The sequence below is a fragment of the Cyrtonyx montezumae genome, unplaced genomic scaffold, assembly GCF_038088225.1.
Source record: "Cyrtonyx montezumae isolate F1298 unplaced genomic scaffold, pur_monq_1.0 scaffold_8, whole genome shotgun sequence".
Classification (NCBI taxonomy): domain Eukaryota; kingdom Metazoa; phylum Chordata; class Aves; order Galliformes; family Odontophoridae; genus Cyrtonyx; species Cyrtonyx montezumae.
The window spans coordinates 23534801-23560298 of NW_027072089.1; the positions used below are offsets into that span (position 1 = coordinate 23534801).

A 25498-nucleotide genomic window follows, 5' to 3' on the forward strand; every position below is an offset into this window, starting at 1 on the left:
CTGCACAGTTCCACCCACCCACATGGGGTGTGGATCCCTGGGGATCAGCAGCTTGTGCAGGTGCTGACAGAAAAGGTGCAGCAGGCACCTGAGCAAGCTGCAAAGCATGTCAGAGGCTAGGAACTGCAAAGGTGCAACAGTAAGAAGAATCAACAGCATGAATCACAAATTCAGAACACAGCCTGCCAGCCTGCACACAAAGGGCAGTTGCTGCTTTGGTTATTTATTTTTAAATACATCCTGTTACCATCAGCATGGACTGCGTGCAGTGTGGAGAGCTAGGAAGCACTACATCTATGCTGTGCCCAAGTTGTGACACATAAAAAGCATCGTGGTATTTGCTCTAGGCCAGAGGATGAAGGCAGCATCGACAGCAGTTTATCTGGGGAGAAATAGGAAGGAGGTACAGGCACTGACCCCTGTGCTGTGTGGACATGTGAGACATCAGGTGCTACCTGGCAGGACAATGAGCACACCCTCTCTCTCTTTTTTTTTCCCCAAAGCCTTTACCTCTTCACGTTTGTAACTCTGGCAGACACTACTTAATGCAAGAGTAATCTACCAGCTTCTAAGAAGTTACTGATAAAGATGCTTTTCTCCTAGTTACTCAAAATATAACTCAGGAAAGCCCTTAATACACAGTGGATTTTATACGCGCACCTAAGAAACAAGATTTTGTTACCATGCATTACACAAATCTTTCTTCAGGCTCTAGGAATAATGAACAAATGTCACTTAATGTGACATGCAATGAAACACAAAGGTCTGGCACTAAACTCCCACAGGCAGGGCTGGTAGCCCAGAGCCTGTCCCTGCCAGACACCAGCAGGCCTGCTCCACAAAAAACACACCCATGTATTGCACCATTGCCTTGTTTTAGCTAGAATTATAAAGCCTCCAGAGAGAAACCAGAGAGAAACAGGATAAAATGCAAACTCCCAGTTTATGCCAAAAGCTTATTCCACAAAAAAAAAAAAAAAACCCAAACAAAAAACCCAAAACCAAAAAAAACCCAAACCTTCTTTTCCATCCTATAAATTAATCATCATATTCTTGTGATCTCTTCACAAAGAAAGACAAATATTGAAAAAACTGTAACGCTGCCAACACTGAAGCTTGAATCACACTGAAATGGAGATGATCTCACACCTCCGCTGGATTCCGAACAACTGTCATTTAGAATGTATCTTTCATCTGCTCCTTTTTATAAAACAATGTCATTCTTGCACCAGTGATTTTGATTCCCCAAATTTTAGATAGTACTGACAGAAAATAAAATTATTTGTTAATACCTGTAAAAATGATTAGCCTGCAATGTGCAAATTAAAATCAGAAATGTTTTTTTACTGAGTTTAAAGCTGCCCAGGTTAGTCAATAATCCTTCTGAAATGACTTTTAAATAATAAGCAAAAACAACAATAAACCAACACATACCTTTTCTCTCAGATGGCCTCACTTTGTGCCTCAACATGTTAGCACCATCCCTGAGACAACAAACAGATGGCAGAGACATTGTCCAGAGAAGGTTAAGGCAGGTCAGGACACTGCATTTTCCTCCCAAGAGCTGAGCACATTGCTGCTGCTGCCACACAGGAGGGGCCCCAACTTAGAAGCACAGTAGATGTTTGATCTTTGTACAAATTCAAACTACGGCTCACCATGTAAATACTAAAAGTAAAGCTGAAGTTTGATTCAGCAGCATGAGATGAAAAATATGCAAAACCTGTCAGCTGAGGGCTCCCTGCTATAAACTGTATGCAGTTCTCATCGTAGTCTGTTATCATGAGGAATTTAAGCAGGTGTAACCAAAAAATATAAGACAATAGAGCTTCACCCCTTCTAATGTATCCTTTCTTAGCAAAATGGTGATGATCTGTGCAAGGTCTTCCTTGCCCTCAGGCTCCTCTTTGGATCATACTCTTCTTAGGTTGTGGTCTGAAGTGCTCGTTCTGGCAACAAAATGGGAAAAACAAAACAAAACACAATAAAAATCCTGTAAAAATACCTTCTGCTCCTCTCAGGTACATTGAGAGGAATACTCAGTATGGCTGGAGGATGGAAATTTATTTATAAACACAACGTAACATACAAGACTAAAAATAGAGCATGTGCCTTTTTCTCTCCTCTACAAGAAAAACCAGATGGAGGGAGAACAACCAAAATCAAGCTGAGTTGTCTCTATTCTGTGAACTGGAAGAATACGTATAAACAGAAAATATGTAAAACAGGTATAATTTAATTATTTTTCTTTGTCAGATATAAACAAAATACTTGCATAAAATCAGTCCACAGCATCATGTTTTTGGCTTTGTGGCTTAACTCCAAATGATTAACTGGAAACTCACCAAATCCAATCTTGATGAACCCAGTACCTTTGTTTGAGACTCTACCAACACGTAGCAAAGACAAAGCAGTACAGATATAAAATTACCATGTAGAAACAAGGAGTTGCGTATTGAGAAATATTCACATGGCTTCAAACAGATACAAATACATTTAAAAATGCAGTCTTAGAGAATGAGATACAATGTCTGGGTAAGGTTGAAGTCCTAGCTGTTTGTTATCTTTCAACTTCTGTATTATAATTCTGGCAAATTCCTCTCCTTGGCTATCTGAGGTATCAAGTAGCTGTCGGACTTTTGATGTCCTTGTAGGTTTGGTGCTTATAAGTTCATAGTCTTCTTTCATGAGTAAAAATCTTGATAGAAGAGCATCCAGTGACTGATTCAAACATGCTTCGGTCATCTGATCAATAATTTCTTCTCTTCTACTTTGGATCCACTGATTAGCTACATTCTGTTGTACGGTTTCCAAAACAAAATCTGAGATCAAAGAGAATTAAAAGAAAAAAAGATTGGTTAACATTATAAAGTACGATGAAAACTACTGACACAAAACATAAAATGATCTGAAAGCTGTTTGGTCCAACAGTCACTTGACTACTATGTTGCATTTCATATTTAATACGTTCTGATACTTGTCAAATTTGTCAGAATATTTTTTCATCTGAACCACAGCGTTGTTAAAGTTGGGAGGCAATTTCAGGAGGTCATCTCATCTCATGTCCTACTCAAGGCTGGGCCAACTTCAAAGATAAGTCAGGTGGCTGGAGGCCTTTTCTGGATTAATTTTGAACCCTTCCAATAAAAGAACTTCCACAGACTCTATGGTCAAACTGTTCTAGTACATGACCCAACTCGGTAATAAAAAGACAGAGGTGCTAACTTCACTTTCCTCTGGGATTTTTATTGAAGTCTAGTCAAAATATCTCTGTAGTTTCCTGCATATATTCCTCAAACTGAGGATCTAGACAGGGAAGACTTTCAGATATTCTTATTCCCCAGGAGTTCTCCACCACAGTAAATCCAAGATTCTGTATAGATGGCTGAAGAATTATAGGAATAATTTATAGCATGCTTTCTTTTCACTTTAAATATAAAAATTTTTACTTTCTTCTTCATACACACACATATTGAATATGTGGGACTTGGAATTAAACCAGTATTTGCTATACCTGAAGAAAGAGGTGATTTCTGCAGCATACATGATGAAGAATTTGTGCCAACTGGAATATTCTTGTCAGATGAGGGAAGGTAACTGTATGGATGCACAAAAGGTTTGGCACTTTGAGTTGTGGAGAGATTTTCATCCATGCTCTGACAGCTGAGAGAACGCAGCCCTGCACAATTTTCATCTTAAAGTTCAAAAAAAAAAAAAAAGCCATAATAAATCTATGTTCCTTAAGTTCATAAAATACAGTTAATATTTAGAATGAGTCCATAAAAAAAAATCATTAACACCCTAAATTCACTACAAATACAGAAATACAGCACACTATTCCTTCCTCTCATGATCTGGGCACATTTTTTTCCTAGTCTTTAACCAGGGCTTGGCTGTGGTTTTGAGGATCTTGTTTTATTTCCATAGAATATTGAGACAATAAATCCAGTAGAGGTGAACTGTTGGAGCTCTGCTGGACACAAATTTGATGTGCAGACTGGAAGAAGAAAATAATCCTGTGAAGTGTTTGAAGAGGTAGCTGTGAGTCACTATGAAAGCTAATTTATTTTGATGAATTTTGGTAGTGTAACAGGTGGAAAGATTAAAAAAAGACTCAGGTGGAGGGAAGAAATACAAAGATCAATGTTGACATACAGTGGGACACGAATAAAAGCTTTTGATAGTTTTTTGAAGCAGCACATGATTTCAAGAAAGCTTTGTGTAACCTTCATGAAGAAAGTTAAAGAAGGATACTTATCAGGTAGTGAGCCTAATAGTTTCTATTTTAGGATTTTTATTAAAAAAAAAGAAGCAGAGGGGCACTATAAAGGAAGAAAAATAGCTGAAAAGAAACAAACTACATGGCATATACCTACTTCTCTACACAGTTTTCATTAAAGATTTTTGAAGTGTCACTCAAGAAGGAGCTTTGGAGACGTTAACTAAGAACAAGAGATACAGATATAAAAATTCAGATGAACACCTGTCACAGTTTGATGATTTTTCATCAATATCCCACGTCATGCAGTACTCTGGGAGTTAAAGAATTAATGCTGCAGTTCCATGGATTGTTAGTATTTCCAGTCTTTTGGTCTCAAAAGAGAAGAATGAACTACAACTCCCAGATGAGTTTATTTTTCCATTTCTGTTTTCCAATTTGGAGGGAAAGACAAAACTGACTGGGTGTTTCAAGAATTTCCCTCTTTGCTCCCTGAGTGTTTCGCCGACACCATAAGAGTAAGGATTTCAGTTTCAGAAACTCTCTCATTTTATTAGCTTCAATTCCAATCTTATTGTATTATCATCACAGAAACACAGAATGGCCTGGGTTGAAAAGGACCTCAAAAGATCATCTAGCTTCAGCCCCCCTGCCATAAGCAGGGTCACCAACCACTAGGCCAGGCTGCCCAGAACCACACCAAGCCTTGCCTTGAATGCCTTCAGTGATGGGCATCCACAATGTCTCTGGGCAACCTGTTGCAGTGTATCACCACTCTCTCAAAAACTTCCTCCTAAATTCTAACCTGAATCTTCCCTGTTTAAAACCATTCCCCCTTGTCCTATCACAGTCATTCCCCCTCCTGTTTATACAGTCCCTTCAAATACTGGAAGGTCACAATGAATTCTCCCCAGAGACATCTTTATATTTGATTATATTGTATTATTTCACATCTCACTACTATTTTCAGTAAATTAAGTTTTGTTTTTTTCCCCCTTAGCTTGTTGCCACAGTTTTCCTTGATCCAGACCTGTTTCCCTACCTTTTCCCTTCTCAAGGTGTGGGTCTATGGATCCCTTTGCCCCCCTGTCAAGAACACTAGACCAAACCATGACAGCATCTAAAGATGCAATAAAAAGATGTAGCTTCACATACAAATCAGGATTTACAGCTACTTGACAAATGCTTAATTCTGAAAGTGTAAGCCTACATCTGAATGATGATCTGTAGAAGAAAATGGCTCTAAGGACAAAGAGCAGGAATAGGAAAATATAAATTAAAATGTATTATGAACTTGAACACATAATTTCAAATGGACTAGAACTCACAGTAACTAGCATTTTATTTCATGAAAGGCAGAGAAAGTAAGCAGTGCATACTGTGATGGAGCAGATATTATCTCCCAAATCAATGAGAAAGGGTAAGGAGAGAACTGGTATGAGTCAAAGTGCTTTAGAAAAGGATTTTCAAAATCTCTGCTGGGATAGATTGTTACAGATCTCTAGGGACACACAGATCTAGCTGACACATAAATAATAGAAGTGTAAATTTGGTAGCATAAATACAAGGTCTAGACCTCATATACGGCCTAGTGATTCTGAGATGAGGAAGAACTGGTAGATTATTCTGTAACAAAGCATAACGTAAGAAAAAAATATTCTAAGATATATTAGATACAGTTCTTATTTCAAACAGAAAACAATTGTCATACGTTTTTTATATTAAATGTAGAATTCTACGAGCCTTAGCTCAGTAATTTAAGATAGAAGCAGCATAGCAAGGACTAGCATGATACCACGATAATAAAGAAGCTTAGTTTACAATAAGCACTTCAACAGACTTCATTCAGTTTATCTAGCAAAACAAAGTGCACTAGGGGGTTACTCTCTATATCTCTATATGAGCCACAGGAAAAAAGGGAAGAGAGCTACTTAAGCCTAAAGCAACAACCAAGAACAAATGCATATAATCTGTCTAAAAAAATATAAAGGCTGCAAGTTGGAAGCCTTCCTAACTCTGAAGGAGCAAGTTTCCGCAAGTCTCCTACAGAATTACCAGAAGAAAAAATACAAACACAAAATCTACAGTCATTAACTTCTGAATTAACACTGTGCCAAACTCATTTCTTGCCAGCAGCTACCTGGGAACAGATTTTCACCTGAAATAACTAACTAATTTTGGCAAAGAAAGAAGATTCTTGTTTCCTATTGTAAATCTATCTGATACAGATATTGGCAAAGTAACAACATATACTTTGTACTTGACTGTTTTATAAACCTGCTTATATAAAAGTTCTTTTATAATTGCAGGCATTCCTATCTTGACAGCCCAGCAGGCACACTTAGACACTTAGTTATGTTAAGCATTACTGATGTACAGATAGGCCTCCGAATTCTAACAGTGACTAAGAAGTATATGGAAAAATAATTTCCTTTGAAAAACCTATCAGCACAGAAGCAAGTCATAGAAAGTGGCAGTATTTGTTTATATGGATGTATGACTCGAAGGAACTTAAAAATATTAAAAATGTTTAGATAGAAGGGGTCTTCAAAGATCTAGTTCAACTGCTTGACCTCATCAGAGCTAAGAAAAGTTAAGGCCTGTCACTATGGCATTATCCAAATGCCTCTTGAACGCTGACAGGAATGGGGCATCAGCTGCACCTCCAGGAAGCCTGCTGCAGCATTTGAGCAACCTCATGGTAAATATGTTTTTCTTAATACCCAATTTGAACCTCCCTTAGCACATCTCTGCGCTGCTTCCATGTGTTCTGTATCAGTGACCAGGGAGCAGAGCCCACCTGGCACCTCTCTCCACGCTTCTCCTCCTCCTCCTCAGGGAGCAGCAGAGAGCAATGAGGTCACCTCTCAGCCTTCTCTTCTTCCTGACTGGACAGTCCAAATATCCTCAGCCTTCCCCTACAGGAGATGCTGCCATTGTGATAATTTCACTGTTTCTAACTGCTGTTAAAAAATGGACAGGAAGGTTTTGTAGATGCAGGTTTTACAGTATCTTTATGCACCTACAATAAGTCTAAGCAGTGACTCCAAAAAGGACCACTAATCTATCAATCAGCTTAATTGCACCATCACAGCCTATTCAAATGACCTCCACAGGCAGATATGGCAATTTTTAACACAAATCAGCAGCAAGAATGGCTGATGTTTATCGTTATGGTAAAGCACTGGAATGGGCTACCCAGGGAAGTGGAAAAGTCCCTATGCCTGAAGGTATTGTAGAGACTTGGCAACATGACACTAAACTACCTGGGACTTGGTGGAATACCTCCAGTGTACCAGCACTTTTTGATGTTTTGCTTTACAGCAGTAAAGTCAATTGTCCTTTCAGCTTTCTCACCAGCGGCCTCCTCAAAGCCAAAGGATTCTTTTGGAACAAAAGTTTATATTCTGTCAACATTTAAATGCAGTTTCAATTTCACAATGTATTGCTATTACATTTTTATGGCTTCTGATGACAGCAAAACCTCAAAATTAAATTTTGTCTGGGAATGATGCCAACTTTTATTCATAAGAGGTGGTAACTATAACTACAGGAGATATGTACAGACACTTTTGCAAGCCAATCTCTATTTATTGAAACCTTTTTATTTGTTGAATGAAAAATTATCTAGAGGACAGCCTGGATTAGAAACTTTTTATTTACTCAGCCATAAGAGCACCTCAAGATGTTTAGCCTTTTTATTTTTAGAAGTACTTCACAAATGATTACTATCAAGGTAATAAGGCAAGGTAATAAGCAGTACCACAATAAATGGTACTGCTGCACTCATGACCCTTCAATAGGAAAAGTGATGTTATGAGGATTCGTCAAGAGACAGGAAAAGAAAATACAAGCTAAAATATATTAGTTATTCAGAGCACTAAGTTGACAGTAATAAAGCACATCTCTTTGCTGGCACAAACAGATATCCAGTAATCTACTATGCAAATACAATGGCACAATGGCAGCTGCAATGGAAGATTAAATTTATATGAAGTTGTGGGTATTACCTGATGAGAGGATATTACACTGGGGATGAGATGTGAGTCGTGATATATCTGGAGAGATACTCCGAAGAGGAAGTGCATGACAGTGTATGGAAGCAGATGTTTCCTGAAATGTTTCCAGTTAATACATTTATTAAATAAATGCATATTAAATAGATAAAAAGTTACAATCATTTACATAGCACTTTCCCATCACTTTCTTTTACCTATGCTCTAAATACACAACCGACAGCACAATTAAAATACTTTTTGAGTAGCTTAGTGGGTAGGGATGGTGACAGGAGGATGGTTGGACTAGATGATCTTGTAGGTCCTTTCCAACCTAATCTATCTAGGAATCTATGAGGTGGATGTTATACCAATGTCTCCTTGAAGCTGTGCTGAAAAATATGCTATCCAAAGCTGACACTAACTTTCTACATGAGTTTAACCATTGTTAAGAATCAAAAGAAACAGCATTAAGAACTAAAATTTACAAGCAAATCTATATGATCCTATTTAAGCCACTGTGTAGAGGCATAAGGACCACAAGAGAATCAGTTCCAATCAAACCTGCAGACACTGTGTGCTATTCCTCAAGGGAATAGCTTTCCCACACTTCAAAGATATACTGAACACGGCCTTATTTCTGCATAATCAGACTGATACAGCTATACACATACTGCATCCCATCTCAAACAGTGCATGCCAGACCTCTCTTCACTGCACAGGAAACTAACCTGCAGAACCATCACCTCTTACCAAGACAATCCCCTTTTAACATTCTCAAGATCTTAATGATGCTGACATACAAAGGATGGACCACATTCAAGATGCAAAATTTACCTCCTGAGGATTCAGTGGTATATTTAGAGATGTTTTCTCCCCAGTCACCTTTTTTCCACTCTTACGGATACACTGAGATTCATACTGTGACTGAAAGAGACACATAATATTAAATTTTTGCATTGTTGAAGCCAGATGCAAGACTAAAGGAATGCCCAAAGATATTATATTTCTCTTAGCAAAGAAAAGCAAAGATGCCAGTTTATTTCACTCACTTATGACTGTAACAAAAGCAACTTACCTTTGATCTCTTTAAGAGAATTACTGCTTCCAGGATAGCTATTTCATCAAATGTTCTCAGGACTGGTTCAAGGTCTATTAAACATTCTAAACAAACAAACAAAAAAGATGATTTGCTGAACGATGTAATGTGGAAATTAAGTTTTCATATTGCTTAAGCTAACTTTCTTAGATTTGCAAAGTTAATTCATTATTTATTATAATGAAACTACTTATGTTGCTGAATTTCCTTGCTTTCACATGTTACAATAGTCTCATATCACCAAAACACACCCCTGTTCACTTCCTCAGTAGCCTGGTTAAAAGAAATGCAGGACTGTGCCAGACTCCAAGTCTTGCATTCCTGGAATGGAAAGATTAATGGACTTGCTATACTATAGGACAGACTCAAGTTTAATCTGCTAAATAGGATCTTAAAACACAAGGCCTCAGAATGGGTTTCTTTACTCTCACTATAGCAAAAGTGCAGAGAATAATATGAGGAAAATAAACACACAAGACTCCATTGCAATATCCAGAAGAGCTGTTGTGGAGAGCTGTCACCAAGAGAGATGATAATAGTCAAAGCACTGACTTGTCCACATCCAATAAATTCAAGTGATACTGTCTGCAAGCTCAACAGAGGCAGAAGCTAACATCATCTGCTTGCACAGAAGCCACATGACAATTTAATAATCAAGAGACAGCCTGTGTGAAGTTCCCTTGCTTCCCAATGCTAAAAGATTTGCAAAACAAAATATTACGAATTTCGAGGTAGATATTACACAGATGTCTCCTTGAAGCTGTGCTCAAACCTCAGGAAAGTATCACAACTCGTAACAACTTCTACTGCACTTTCTATGAACTCCACTACTCAGCAAAATCCATTTACTATACCAGGAACTTGTGACACTGCATCATTATTCATGCATTTTTATTGTTTTCGCTGTAGTTTTATTGTTTTACTGTAGTTCTCCCAGATTAGCTCGTTTTACTGGTATTTTCAAGACACATTCAATAGCAGGATTCTCATTCTCCTGCATCAGCTCACACAGAGAGCTTACACAGGGTTTAGGATTCCATTTTTCACAATGAAGTGCTAGGACTATTTTTATTGATTTTAATTAAACTGCAGGTACATGCTCCAAGACTGCAGAATCAGCAAAATTATAGAGCTATGCAGAAACATGGGAGTAAGTGGTCTTGTCTTTTTTTAAAATGGGAACAGACAGGTTAACAAAACATTTCTATTTTAAGCATATATAAAGGAAGGGGGGAGGGGGGAAGGGGGGTGGAGCTAGGTTTTATTTTCTTTTTCCCTGTGGTATGGTGATTGCAAAAATTTCCCAAACAGTGACCTTGACTTCCCTTAATTTTGAAAAAGACTTCTAACTTCCTCATTCTTTTTACAATAGTAAAGGGAAAGCAATGTGTGTTTTCTTCAAAGACCACATTAATTCAGGTATTGCACAGAGCCAAAAACAGCTCATACTGTACATCCATCCAAGGATCTCAGGTAAATTACTCCTTCAGTGTGACCACAGACTTTGGCTACTATTTTATTTTGGGTAACTGACATACAAAAGCAAGAATACTTAAGGAATTATTGTGATATGTCTTTTTTTTTTCTTACTTAAAAAATATTATAAATAGATTTATTTACTCAGAGAAAAAAAAAACAGTCCATGATTTAAAACCATATAAACCAGATTCATGCCAAAATAAAAGGACTTTTCAAAAATATTTTTAATGCAAAGTTAAAAATGCTTTGAAAGAGAATGTAATTCATTTTGGACTGCAAATTTTGAACATTAAGATGATAAACTTGTTTGGTTGTGTCTACTTCTTTTTTTCCTGCAAAGCTAGTCCAAAGAGAAAAGTTATGAACACTTCTCAGCTGTCTGAATAGCAATTTTCTAATAGTTTTCAAATCAAATTTTATAAAGGTTTTAAAAATAACAAATTCTGAATCTTCAAATGAGACAACAGAATTACTGTCTACTTGTAAAAATTAAAAAACAAATTTTAAAAAAAGCATTTCAAGTAAGAGTAATTGCATTCACTTCAAGGTGAAAACTTCTCATAAAGAGAAGTTTTTAAGGAGCAATACACAACTCATAGGTTTATTTCAAAAACAAAACTAAAATCTGAGCAGACGACTGGAAGTCCAAAACTCCCAGCTTTCTCTCAAATACTGTTGAACTCTAAGCCTACTTTACCTTCGAGATCCAGATTCTGACATTGAAATTATAATTAATAGTTGGGTAGTAGGAGAACAGAAGTCATAATGGCAGCAGAGAAGCAAGAATCAAGAAGATCAGCAAGGCAAAGCACTGGATCAAATCAAATATTATATTATGTGCAGAAGAGAAGTTTTTTGGAAGCACTCAGATGTATCTGATTGAGTTTGAAGACCATTCTTAGGGTAGAATACTGCAAAAGCAAAAAAAAACAACAACAACAAAATCAACACTGAAATGTGAGCATTCAGATAATGAAATATATTATTTGTATCGAGGATATAAGGATTAAGATAGAAGTCAAAATAAGGTTCTAAAGGAAAGAGGATGGATGAAAGACTCCTTTCATACCAGGGAGATTTTACATATCACAGAATCACAGAATTGTAGGTGTTAGAAGAGACCTTTGGAAATCATGTAGTCCAACCCCCCTGCCAAATCAGGCTCCCTAGACCCGGTTGCACAAAGTTTGCACATATAGCACAAAAGAGACGTGGTTTAGTGATGAGAGTAGGTCAGACTGATGGTTGGACTTGATGATCTTGAAGTTCTTTTCCAGTCTAGATAGTATATGATGCCACTGACTATGCTCCAACCCCTGCAAGAACGAATTTCATAACTAAAAGCTGGTGATGATTTCCAGACTGCATTTTTATAGAACTGCCATTGAATACAAGAGCCAGAAGTCACAAAAATATTAAGCAGTTTTTCATGTTAGGGAGAAACTGGTAGGGGGAGTAGGTCTAGACTCAACATACACCAAATATGCTGAATAACCATGACAAACCCAGGTTTGATTTCAAAACAATTTTCTAGTTTACAACACGCCATGCTAACCTCTGCAAACTCACTCTTCAATCCTAGGTTTTATATTTTGTAACTCACTGGAAAAAGGCTGAAAGCATCTATATTTGATCTCATAGACAAGAAACTATATGAGGAAAAGATTAAAAGGTATCTGCGTGGCCTCAACCTGGAAGATGGAACAATCTAAGGCCCAGTGAAAAAGATTTATCCATGCAGACAAGCAAAAATAAAGTGAAGTCACCATAGGTCATCTGATGTGCAATGATTTGCTGGTTTGCCAGCTGTCTACAAAACCCACGGTACTCACTCTATGAATTTCACTTACTCTCCTCACTCTTCCAAAAATAAGTAAATAAATGAAATATTCCCTTCAACAATCAACTTCAAAGAAAAAAAAAAAAGTTGTTAAACAAACCATGTGACTTTATACAGGAAAATTTGAGATGGCAGATGTAGGAGACTCCAACTAACAACTTGATACTATTGCACATATACCTCTATTCATAAAGATTTGTTTATAGGTATGATGGAAGCAGACAAGAATCACACACTGTGACTGAACAGAGGTCTATTTTTTGATGTTTTTACCATTTACATTTTGTGACTATATCTTTACTCAGTAAGTAGTAGACAAGACAAAAATCTGGCAATGTCAAGAACCGTATTCATTTTGCAAGGTAAACTTACTTAAGAATGATGGTCTTTCATCTGGGTTTTGTGCCCATCCACTTTCTATCAATCCTATGACAAGAGCTCGATGCGGAATGTCCATTGATAAGCTCGTTTCACTTAAGTCTAGTCGCTGTCCTTGTGACACAGTATACATTATCTGCAAGGGGTTTATAACTTCTGTCAAAATAGACATCGTGCTTTCATTAGAAATATATGAAAAATAAATAGCTTACTATAGGAAGAATAATTAAGATTGCAGCTGTAATATTTACGTTTCACCAAAATAAGGGTGTTTCTTCTTTTAAAAGAATGGAAAATACATCTTTTCTCATCAACATAATAATTTGAAAGAGTCGGAGAAGTAACTCAATGACTTCTTAAACAGGTTTACAAATAGGATTGTTACAAAGTAATCCCTAAAATGATGTTCCCAGGTATTCAGGTGACAGGTACAACCTATACCTAAAGCCAGAAAAACAAATAACAAGAAAACATGGCCTTACCTTCAAATGGGTGTTTCCTTGACATCACTTCCCATATAATAATTGCAAAACTGTTTAAAGTGTAAAAAGTATAGAAGACATTATTTTAGATTACCAACGCTTATTGAAACAATATATCCAACTTTACATTTTGTTAGAAACTTTTCATTGCTACAGTCCTGGACACACTGGTCTAACTTAAGAAACACAGTGACACCTCAGATCAGGCATACTAGCAGTTTCATCAATGACTAGCTGTAACTAGTCAAAAGTATTATAAAAAACTTACAGGGCATATAAGCTCCTTTTCCAGAACATACAACAGAGCTAACTACATTCATGCAGGTTAAATCTCAATGCCCAAACACAACTACAGAATTGTAGTTGCACAGAATCTCTGCAGTCCTGATGGTCACTCTGATGTCTCCATGAAAGCAGGGAGCAGCAGGAGGATGGCTCTCACCAACACAAACTCCAGAGTTGGATAAGAAACGGATACGTACCAGGAAGCACATCTGAGCTTCCTCCACAGACGTGCTTACTTATGTATATTATTTCTTTATCAAGAACCTTCCTTGCAAATTAGCTTTAACTTCTCATCAACAGTTAATTCTATCTGCTGTAGATAATTAATCAGACAGTCCACCTTTCCTTCATTTTGGTATCTCTACTTTGTAACACTGCAGCACAACACTTCTTGCTAATTTCCTTTTACCCTATTCACTTTTTCTTTTCTTATTTCTGTTTCATAGCACCTCCTTCTGACCCTAGCACAGGTTTGTGTGCAACCTTTCCTGCAGTCATGCATTTTCTTCACTGTCTCTCTACCTACCTGCCTTGAACTGCCATCCCATTTCTCCACTCTTTCTCAGATTCTTTTCTCTCTCATCAAATAATTTCAGTTTCCTTCCCAATTTAGAAGTAGAAATATAGAAAGGTTTGGGCTGGAAGGGATCTTTAAGATAATGTAGCTCCAACACTCCTGCCATAGGCAGGGACACCTCCTTCTAGACCAGGTTGCTCAAAGCCCCATCCAGCCTCGACTTGAATGTCTCCAAGGAGGGGGCGCACACAGCTTCATTTTTTTCCTAACAAACTTCTGCCTTATTTATTTCCACATGCTCATTAATAAATAATCCATACTTCCTAAATCACCATTTATGTAAAGACATGAATTCCTTCCACAATTGCTCAAATAACCTTTGAGCTCTCAAAGCTTCTTCAAATTAGCTGACTATAACTCTTAACATCCTAAAAGCCATTTTTCCATTTACTTGTACAGGTAGCCACAACTATACTATGTTCAGCTACGACCCTGAGCTGACTGAAGCAAGACCACCTGAACTTTCTTAAAGTGGATTACTCCTTCAAGAGATGTCTTTGTATCCGAATAGAGAGCCAAGAGATCTCTATAACTCCTCTAATTCCACTACTCTTTATATTCTTAACTCCTTTAAATTTTTTTTTTCTTTCTTCCCTATACATTCTGTGAATGATGTTAACAGATACATACAAATTACAAAGGTGTGTGAATTGAGGTAATGAACAGCTTCTTTCCTCCCTACACTGTATGCATACACCCTCACTCATAGGAACTAGTCTCCTTGATCTCTTTTGACAGTTTTAATTACTGGAGCAACACACATTACAGTATTTGATAGAGAAAAGCATAACCTACAATTCCAGCCACCAGTTGATTTTTCTTTCATTTTGCTTAGATGCTCACTGAAAACATGTTAAAATCTAATTTCAGCAATTCAAATGTGAATTCAGATAGCAAATTCCTAGAGGTCAGTACAGGTTACCTGTAGATATCATGCTTCACACTTGCCCGAGTTTTCTGACTGGGATTGTAATCTTCAGGGGGCATGTAGACAATGGTCCCTCCTTCTGGCAAGGAAGTTTCACTGCGTGACTGTGACATGGATATGACACGCCATTTTGACATGCCAAAATCTGCAATCTGGAAAGGACAGAGCAGTTGTTCTGAAAACCAGATTTATCTCTCAACCCTTGTTACAAATTCCTGAAATACACCTGAAAGAACTGGTTGTTTGCAATCCTTAACCTGACACAAAGTATGTGGTTGCTTTAGAGACAGGAAACACCAGCTTCACTTCAGAAAACATTCCCTGTTCATGACTCATGTAATTCCTACAGCACTGCCCTGTCCTGTTCTTTTAAAGAAGGTTCACATGCTCTGTGGCTGGGGAATCTGTTGTGGAAGTCTGTCCCAAATCATTTTCTTTCATGGAAAACAAGCAACAAAGTCACTGAGTATTTCTAGATCACTGACTGTAAAAAGCACAAAATTAATGAAGATCATAATAGCTACATGCAACTTAGCCTGCAGATACCCAAGGACAATTGAATTTACTGAAAAAAAAAAACCAAACAAAAAACAACAACAGGGCAGCCCACATCATCCTCAAACCTAAGAATCATTAATCTAAAACTAACAAATTTGGAATCCTGAAATTCTGTGCTGCAAAAAGTCAGCAAAGGCCTTCCAGGGGGAGGTGACCTTCTGTCTCTTTGTCCCCTCATACAGAAGTCACCTTACATCAAGAATTAACTGCTTAGTTTATGTTCCCAGACATCCACAAATCAAGAGTAAGATACATGAGCAGGTTATGGGTGGAGAGCGGCACAGATAGAAAAATAAAACTATTAGCAGCGTGTTTCAGGCATCATACACATTTTATGTATCAAAGAATGGCTAAGGATGGAAAGAAAGTTAAAGACCACCTAACTCCAAGCACTCTGCCATAAGCAGGGTTGTCACCCACTAGATCAGACTGCCCAGGGCCCCATACAACCTGGCCTTCAGTACACACAGGGATGGGGTATCCAAAGCCTCACTGGGCAACCTGCTAAACTGCCCCATTATTGAGTAATTTCTTCCTAACATTCAACCTAAATTTTCCCCTCTCTTAGTTTAAAGCCATTCCCCTTTGTCTTATTGCTATTAGGCTGTGTAAAATATTGGTACACCACTGGCTTGCAAGCTCCCTTCAAGAACAGGAATGCCACAGTGAAGTCTCCCTAGAACCTTCTCCAAGCTAAACAAACTCAACCCCCTAAACCTGTCTGCAAAGGAAAACACCAGCAATGACCTCCAGGTTTTTTCAGCATTTATACTAGAGTAAAATAATTTTCAAGATGTGAACATTTTTCTGTGAGTGCTTAATAGAAACAAACTTTCTGAATAACATAAACAATACCCTTTTTTTTTTTTTCCCTCTACAGCTCACTCACACCAAGCCTTCCTTGCTGTAGCTGGTCATATCATCTTGCTCATTCAAGTATATCTGGTACAGTCAGAAACAGTCTATGAATGGTGTTATTTTTATACACATGCAATACTTTTTCCCATTTACCATATATGATAAACTTCATTCAATTTCTTGCCAGCTGTCCTAAATTAGAGAATTATGCTTCACCCAAACTGCTCTGAGCAAAGCAACTGTTAAATATATATATAAATACATATATATATAAATATATGTATAAAATATATATAAATATGTGGTCAGGCAGAGAACCAGACTGCACCAGTGTTGCTAGAGATTAAAAATACTGGACTTTGTGGATTATTTGGGCCAGTTCCTAGACAGGTTTATCCAGAAACTTGAGAGATGGTGATATTGGCACAGCTGAGTGGGAGGAGGCGTGAGCTGCTGAGGGAAGGAGGGAGCGAAGGGAAAACTGTTTAAACTGCTTTGCTGCCAAGGAAAACCTTTGTGCAATTGGGACTGGCACTGCATCTTTAATAATTGTTCAAAGGACTGACAGAAAGATAAATCTCACAGTAACCACTGAAGCTTATGAATTAAGACATCTCTTATTTCTCACTCTGAACAGTACTTTCTACCAGTTTTAAAAATAGAAGTTTCACTTCTTCTAAAAAAAGACACTCTTGCAATTACATATGCACATAATTGTTTTTCCATAAGTTCATTTAATCTCACTTTCACATAATGACAGTGATACTCAAAAAGGCTGACTTGGAGTTTTGAACTAAAATTACTTCTTCATATATGAAGCTCCTAAAGCAAGCAAGCGTTAAAAGCGACCTCTCAATATGTTCAAACTTCAAGAGTTACGTTTTACACACTCTTACACTACTCTAATAGAATATATATGTTCATATTGCATGATAACCATCAAATGGTGTTAACATTAGTTCTGTTTTCGAAGGTCAGAAACATTGTAACTAACTTGTCTCAGCATCCTGGACAGGAAAACTTTCTATCTTCTCCTCAGAAAGAGCCACACACAGCTACCAGGGAAAGCTGTCATCAGAAAGCATTGCTGCTACTGAGTAATGACCATGAAGAATCACAGAATCCTCAGAGTTGGAAGGGAACTTTAAAGATCATCTAGCCCAGCTCTCTGCAATGAACAGGGACATCCACAGCTAGATCAGGTTGTTCAGAGCCTGGTCCACCCTGGCCTTGAAAGTCTCCACGGACAGGGCACCTCTGGGCAACCTGTTCTAGAGTATCATCACTCCCCCCACAAAAGACTTCTTCCTAAACTTAAATCTACTCTTCTTAATCTTAAAACCAACTTTTAAATGAATTTCTATACTGCAAATAGTTCATATTATGGATTTCTGCCTTTTTTTTAGATGGATCAGATCCACACCTGAGTAAAACTGTTTTCAAGAAAAATTTCCTAAGTTCTGTCTGCAAGGATAAAGGCAAAACATCTGGGATACAACTATAACCCCTCTCCATAGCCACGACCTCACTCCTCTTCTACTGCAGTTAAACACTTTGGCTCATTCTGGGTGCTGAAGAACATAATGACTAAATAACTCTACCTTGACATGAAACTCATCATCCAATAAAATATTCTGGGTTTTCAAGTCATGGTGCAGCAATGGAGGATTCATGTTGTGCAAATAGTTCACTCCCAAAGCAATTTCATAAAGAATGCGGTATCTCAGGCACCAGGCAATGTCAGGATACATATCTTTCTGCCAAAATAAAACCACAAAAACAGAATATATTCCTCTGTTCTGACATGGTAAGATAGCACAAAAGCTTTCATTCTAAGAAGAAAATGAGTTGGACAAGAAGTAACCTTTTAAAACATAGATTACATTAACTGCACATTGACATTGGCTAGCTGTTAAGAAAAAGATAATAATGTGATGCTATGTCTCCATCCCCTAGCATTCACTCAGTAGTTGATGAGCACTATATATTATGTGTTAACAGATACATACCCTATTATTCACAATTACTCATAAGGAAACATGAATTACAGATTAACTCCTATATAAAACCCATAACCTATAGACAGTGCAGAAAGAAAGGCAAGAATTTCTTCAGCTGACACTAGGAGAGGGAGGGGGAAACTGTGGTGAAACTAAGCACAAAATACTACTTTCAAAAATATAAATACAACAACAAAAAGGCAGGAAAACTCTCATCTTAAAAGTTACGTTGACACTAATGCATTTATGAAAAACACATAGCTGAACTCTCTAAGGCATAAACAGGTATCAATTAAGGACACAGAAGAGGCTGCTGAGAGCACAGAAAGTGCTGCTGAGAGCTGCAGGAGCTTTATGTCAGCAACAGTGAATGCTTGGACCAAGGGAGTGGGAGTAGCTGAGAGTTCAGCACAGGTCAACTTACTGTTTGGCATAACTCTTAGTTGAAATACCCATATCTGTTTAGGTTAGCAACATTTGACTTCTAGAAATCCTCTTCAGTATTTTTTTAAAAGTTAAAATTCAAGAAACAGTCAACTTTTTGTGACTGCCAATAGTTCTGAAATCTGAATTAAGCACTTCAGTTTCTAATTAGAGATATTAAAAGTGATTTTACACAGTAATTCATCCTTTAGCCTGTCCTATAGATCATGGCATTAAAGGAAAAAGTGCAATAAAACGACCAATTACTAAGCTTGGCTGCCTTTTTGTGATACAAAAGGTCTACTTGAGCAACAAAAAATTACTAGTGACTGTCCTTAAATTAGTAACATTAATAATGGAACACTATAGTAATAGTACTTCCCTTAAGTATGGAATAGTATTTGAAACAACCTGTACTTAAATAATGTGAGGACACTTACCCCATGTAAAAGCTGGTTCAGGGATCCGTTTGCCATGTATTCTGTTACAATCCCCAGAAAGTCAGGCTCATTGCAAATTCCCAAAATTGGCAGAATGTAACTAAACCTGGCTTTGTGCAATATCTCTGCTTCTTTTAGAAGGTGGTTTCTATCACTTAAAAACAAAACCAACAAGTAAGGTTACCTTACCAATACTAGGAAACTAAGCAAATTCAAGATTCGCTATAGTCTCTCCAAAAAGCAACAGATCTATATGCAGCACTACCTTTCACCATTTGATTCCTACTATGCCTTCATTGATAACACGATGCTCTAAGACAACACAGAATCTGCACACACAAAAACCAGATAGCTTCTGAAGTTTTGTTGTAGCACACAAGCATCTCTCTTTCCATAACACATCTCAACCATGCTTCCAACAAACAAGAAATACAATCCAGCTTCCCCATTCCGTGTAAAGTATAATACTTTAAAGGAACAGCTTCTGAATGACCAACCGTATTATGTTTTTGCTTAAGTTGTTCCTTCAGCTGTGCCCCTGCTTTGAATTGCCCTCTGGAAAAAAACATTTGATTGCACAGGGAACAGAGACCACTCTCATAATACTTGGACACCTAAATTTGCTGGACTGAATGTTCTTTGTTGCAGACAAACCTACTCAGAAGTGTGAATTTGAACCACCTTTACAAATTCAGACCTTCCAGCTTATGGACATGAGAAGCTCAAGTTGCATTTAAAAATGAGTGTGCTTCTATCTCTAGAAGAGGTAAGGATAATTTTTTTCGGGATGTTTTCTATTTCAAACATCCAGCAACAAGGATACTTGGATCAAGAAGGATTCTAAAGAAAAAAAGAAAAAGAGGTACGTTAGAGGTATGTTAAACTATGGCCAACTGTCAGTCCTTATTTATGTGACAGAAAAAAAAAACATCTGTTATGGGAAAGTCCAGGAAGTGATTCAAGTAAAAAGGCCTGCTTGAGGAAAAACATGGGACAACAGGCTCAGTCCCCTTCCTCTCTCTCTTTCTCTAGCACAAACTAGGTTTGAGAAAGTCAGGGGTTTTCCCAGACCACGAGGCACATCTGCATGGGATTCTGCTGTAATGAAGAAGCAGGTTGCAACACTTGGAGCTTTATCCCTGTGCGTGGAATTCACTACACCTGCCTGCTCGTCACCAAGGGCACTGCGTAACACCCACACCAGCACAGCCCACAGCAGCTCCCGGCTGGCAGTGCTGACAGCAGTGACAGAAATTAGAGAAACATCGATAAATTTAACAACAGAGAACATAATACCCCTGTTTAAAAACACAGCTGAGATTTTGGCAAGATACGAGAGATAAGGCCCTGAGTATACTCTGGCATTCCAAGCTACCAAATTGCTCACAGCAACTGGGTCACAAGATCAGAAGACTTCTGGGCTCATTAGCAATCTTTCAAGGGAAACTAAAACACCCTGAGTATCAAACGAGGAACAGCTGAAAAGCTTTTACGCCCGTGCCACAGTGCTGAGTGTGGGTATACTCACAACACGCAAATGTCTGAGTGAAGCTATTCCTCCTAACTGCCTAGAACTAGATCAAAGAAACCTAAGGCAGTAAAGATGAAAGACACCTACACAGGAAACAAAAGCAACACCCTAAGGAGAGGTGAACTAGCACTGATATGGGGGGAAAATGCCACTATAGAGGGTGAAGAGAGCAAGCATGGGTGAAAAATTGTTCCCTGCTGCATTCCCCAACAGAGTAACAGCTCCTGTAGGAAACATGCCGTCACTTCCAGGAAAATCACTGTAGGGCTCGGAAGGGACATTTAGAGGTAGTCATAATTGCTACAAGCTGAAGAACTACTCGCACACAGAGGTCTCCACACACCTACTACTTTACATCAGCTTCTCTCAGCACTGCGAGACAAAGAAAAGCTTGGTCTTGGAGAAACCTCCCAGCGTTTCGCGCTGCCTCTCTCTCACATCAACACAGACCCTGACAGCTCTCACACCGCCCTTCCCAACAGCGCAGAGAGGCAGTAACAGAGCTGCTCGACGCTCCCCCGCCCCCAGACACCCCCTACCCGCTCCGCTACCTGTCCAGCAGCGGCCCCTGCAGACACTTGAGAGCCACCGGGACCCTCCAGTCGGCGTGGCGAGCGGCGGACACGGTGCCGTAGGCGCCGCGGCTGAGGAAGCGCAGATCCGGCAGCTTGCTGGAGGGGATGGCGGGCAGCGCGCTGCTGATGGCCGCCGCCCCGCCGCCTCCCGCCCCGCCGCTCATCCTCGCACTGGGCCGGGGCTCGGGCCGGTCCGCGCTGCCCCGCTCTCCCGGGGACGGCCGCGCCGCGTCTGTGCCGGGCGCTGCGTGACCGCTGCGCCCCAACCCAGCTGCTCCGCCACCCCGGTCCGCCTCCTCCCAGCCTCCTTCAGCCGCCGAATCGCAGGAGGAGCGCCTTCCCGTCCCCGAGAGCACCGGGGCTTCCCGGACGGGGCGAGGCCATCTGTGGGGAGGAGGTGCCCGAACGGCGGTGTAGGCGGACAAAGGCGTTACGAAGGGCTGGGCCTAACTGCGCTGTGCTCAGTACAGGGGCGCGTCCGTTTTCTGCTACAGAAGGCGCTCCTGAGGACAGGTGCTTCGCCGCCTCTCCGGTGCTGTCCCGTGCTGATTTTTCACGGCGTTTCAAAAAGGCGGCTTGGAAATCACCAGAAAGCGATCGTCGCCCTCGCTCGTGGGTGGAGCTGTTTTGCAAAGCATCCTTCATTAGAAGTGATTTAATTTCAAGTTAGAAGCTCACAGCTTTCCACAAGGGAGTGGAAGCTCTGCAGCCATCCTACCAAACAGGGTGTAAATGCAGCAGACAGCTCGCCTTCCCTTACGCTTGGATATAGGCTGCGCCTGTGGCTTTCTTCCCTCTTTCCTCCCAATAGTGGACAGGGATCAAATACCAAGGGAAAAAAGAAAAAAAAAACAGCTGTCGAGACTGTGGTCCTGTGTGATGCATCATGGCACGTGACTGAAGGAGCAGCAGTTGTTTCTCCCTTTTGTCTCTAGGTCTGGAACATTTACTTAGGAAAACTTCGCTGTATGTTTCCAGTTTTCTTAACACCGTGGAGAATTCATACTCTCTAAATGCCGCAGCTAACGTGCTGATAGGAAGCATATCCTGAAGTACTCTGTCTTCAGCTTTTATGTGGTCCATGTCCTTCAGGCACATCGTTTTCTAGAAGCATAATTTCCTGGCAGTCTTTGCAGTATTCAAGTTTTAGCCACTGATTTACATACACACCTCTCTGTGTTTACCGTGCTGGTAATACAATTTCATAGAATCATAGAATGCCTTGAGTTCGAAGAGACCTTAAAGACCATCCAGTTCCAACCTCCTGGTTGTCACCCAGCAAATCAGAATGCTCAGGGCTCTATCCAACCTGGCCTTGAACACCTTCAGGGATGGGGCATTCACAGCTTCTCTGGACAACCTGTCCTGGGGGGCTCACCACCTTCTCAGTGAAAAGTTTCATCCTAACATCCAACCTAAATTTCCCCTCTTTTAGTTCAAAGCCATTCCTCCTTGTCCTGTCCCTATCAGACAGCTTATAAGCACCTCTCCTTTGTCAAGCTATTGCAATTTTGATGTATAAGATTTTGTTAGTAATAGAAAATAAGACACAGCGAACATACACTGTGAACATGTGCTAGGAAAATACTTTGTAAATATATCAGGCGTTTTCCATTAAGAGGTTATGAGTATCCCGATACTAAAAAATTAAGATATTGTATAAAAACAGGATGAGTAGAAGTTGCTGCTTTCTACAGATCTTCAGGATTGTAGCCAGAGTTCAGATGAGCTTGCCTGTAAGGGTGGAGTGGGAAGAGGAGTGCTCCCTTTGACTCCTTACAGTAGCACTGTGGTGAGCTGTTTATGAGCTGTTGGCACACCAAAGCAGAAGTTTTAAAAAGATAAACTGGGGACTTGAAGTTCTCAGTGGGAGGGGCTGCTGAGGGAAAAAATCAGGGTAAAATATTGCTGCTTTGGGAAACTCCTCTTTTTGCCTTTAGTAAATGTAAAGGCATTATGTCAGATAACATCATAACTGCCTTCAGATTTCATCATTCAAGCGATGTGGCATAAATTTCAAGTAGAATACAAAGAAATTCTAGTACAAATAAAGTTGTGTGTACGGTGTTCTGATTCTTAGATTAATTGCACACCTATCATACAAACAACATTGCAATGGCATACAGGAAAGCCATGTAACAATACCTGCTGGTTTTTTTAATTTCTGTAGATCGGTTCACAGCTTCATGTCTGAAAGATGGGCAGTTGCTTTTCTTTTTTGTCAGTCAGTTTTAACCATTGTTGAAAAATACCTTCATAACTGTTATTCTTGATCAGTACAAGACCTAATTAGTTTCAGTGGTTTATCACGTCAAAAAATCTAAGCTTTATTTTTCTCAATGTTTACTAAATGCAAAAAGTGCCGAGCAATCTTTAGGAAAAATCAATAGCACATGTAAATAGCACATGTCACTTCCCCCTGACATCTAATCTAAATCTCCTTTGCTTTAGTTTAAAAACCATTCCCCTTTGTTCTATCACTATCTACCCATGTAAAAGGTTGATTTCCCTTATGTTTATAAACTCCCTTTAAATATAGAAAGGCCGCAGTGAGGTCTTCCTGCAGCCTTTTCTTTTCCAGGCTGAACAAGCCCAGTTCCATCAGACCAAGTGCCGGGTCCTGCACTTTGGTCACAATAACCCCATGCAATGCTATAGGCTTGGGGCAGAATGGCTTGAAGAATGTAGAGAGGAAAAGGACCTGAGGGTGTTGGTTGATGCTTGGCTCAACATGAGCCGATGCTGTATTAGAAATAGTGTAGCCAGCAGGAGCAGGGAGGTGATCATCCCCCTGTACTCAGCTCTGGTACGGCCGCACCTCGAGTACTGTGTTCAGTTTTGGGCCCCTCACTACAAGAAGGACATTGAGGCCCTGGAGCGTGTTCAGAGAAGGGCAACAAAACTGATGAGGGGCCTGGAGCACAAGTCTTATGAGGAGCGGCTGAGGGAGCTGGGATTGTTTAGTCTGGAGAAGAGGAGGCTCAGAGGAGACCTTATAGCACTCTACCACTTCCTGAAGGGGGTTGTGGTGAGGAGGGTGTGGGCCTCTTCTCCCTGATAAATAATGACAGGACGAGAGGGAATGGCCAGAAGTTGCGCCGGGGAAGATTTAGATTAGACCTGAGGAAACATTTTTTTTCTGAAAGAGTGGTCAGGCACTGGAATGGCCTGCCTAGGGAGGTGGTTGAGGCACCATCCCTAGCGCTGTTCAAGAAGCGTTTAGATGAGGTGCTAAAGGATTTGATTTAGTAGTTGGGTAGGGATAGTGATAAGGGGATGGTTGGACTAGATGATCTTGTAGGTCCTTTCCAACCTTATGAACTTATGAACTTATGAACTACCTTCACAGGAGAGGTGCATCAGCCTTAGGATCATCTTTGTGTCCCCCCTCTGTACCCTCTCCAAAAGCTCCACATCCTCTGTTAGAGGCCTGGGATTTGGATGCAGTACTCCTGCTGGAGCCTCACAAGAACAGAGTAGAAATAGGACAATCACCTCCCTTGCCCTGCTGGCCATCCCTCTTGATTGGCCTTTTGGACTTTAAGTGCATACTGCTGGTTCATTTAAAGTTTTTCATCAACCAGGACCCCCAGGTCTTTCTGAAGGAGTTCTTCTCCCAGTTTGTATGCATATCTGAGATTCCCATGACCCAAGTGCAAAAACTTTGCACTTTGCTTTGATGAACCTCATTAGCCTCATAAGTGCCCACCTTTCAAGTTTATCAAGGTTGCTCTGGATGGCATCCCTTCCTTCTGCTGTATCAGTCACACTGCTCAGCTTGGTGTCATCAACAAACTTGCTGAGGGTGCACTTAATCCCATGATTTATGTC

The 25498-nt window shown here is 39.6% G+C and overlaps 1 protein-coding gene across 1 annotated transcript; it reads right to left on the reverse strand.

Moving 5' to 3' along the window:
• Positions 1 to 1716: 1716 nt before the first annotated feature.
• RIPK2 (receptor interacting serine/threonine kinase 2) lies at positions 1717 to 21874 on the reverse strand. Its single transcript, XM_065752810.1, has 11 exons — positions 21644 to 21874; positions 19562 to 19715; positions 18300 to 18455; positions 15277 to 15434; positions 13493 to 13542; positions 13005 to 13166; positions 9293 to 9378; positions 9052 to 9141; positions 8230 to 8332; positions 3515 to 3694; positions 1717 to 2822 (listed from the first exon to the last, which is right to left on the reverse strand). Exons 1-11 carry the CDS (start codon positions 21829 to 21831, stop codon positions 2497 to 2499), a joined length of 1653 nt encoding a protein of 550 aa, XP_065608882.1. The 5' UTR covers positions 21832 to 21874; the 3' UTR covers positions 1717 to 2496.
• Positions 21875 to 25498: the final 3624 nt, after the last annotated feature.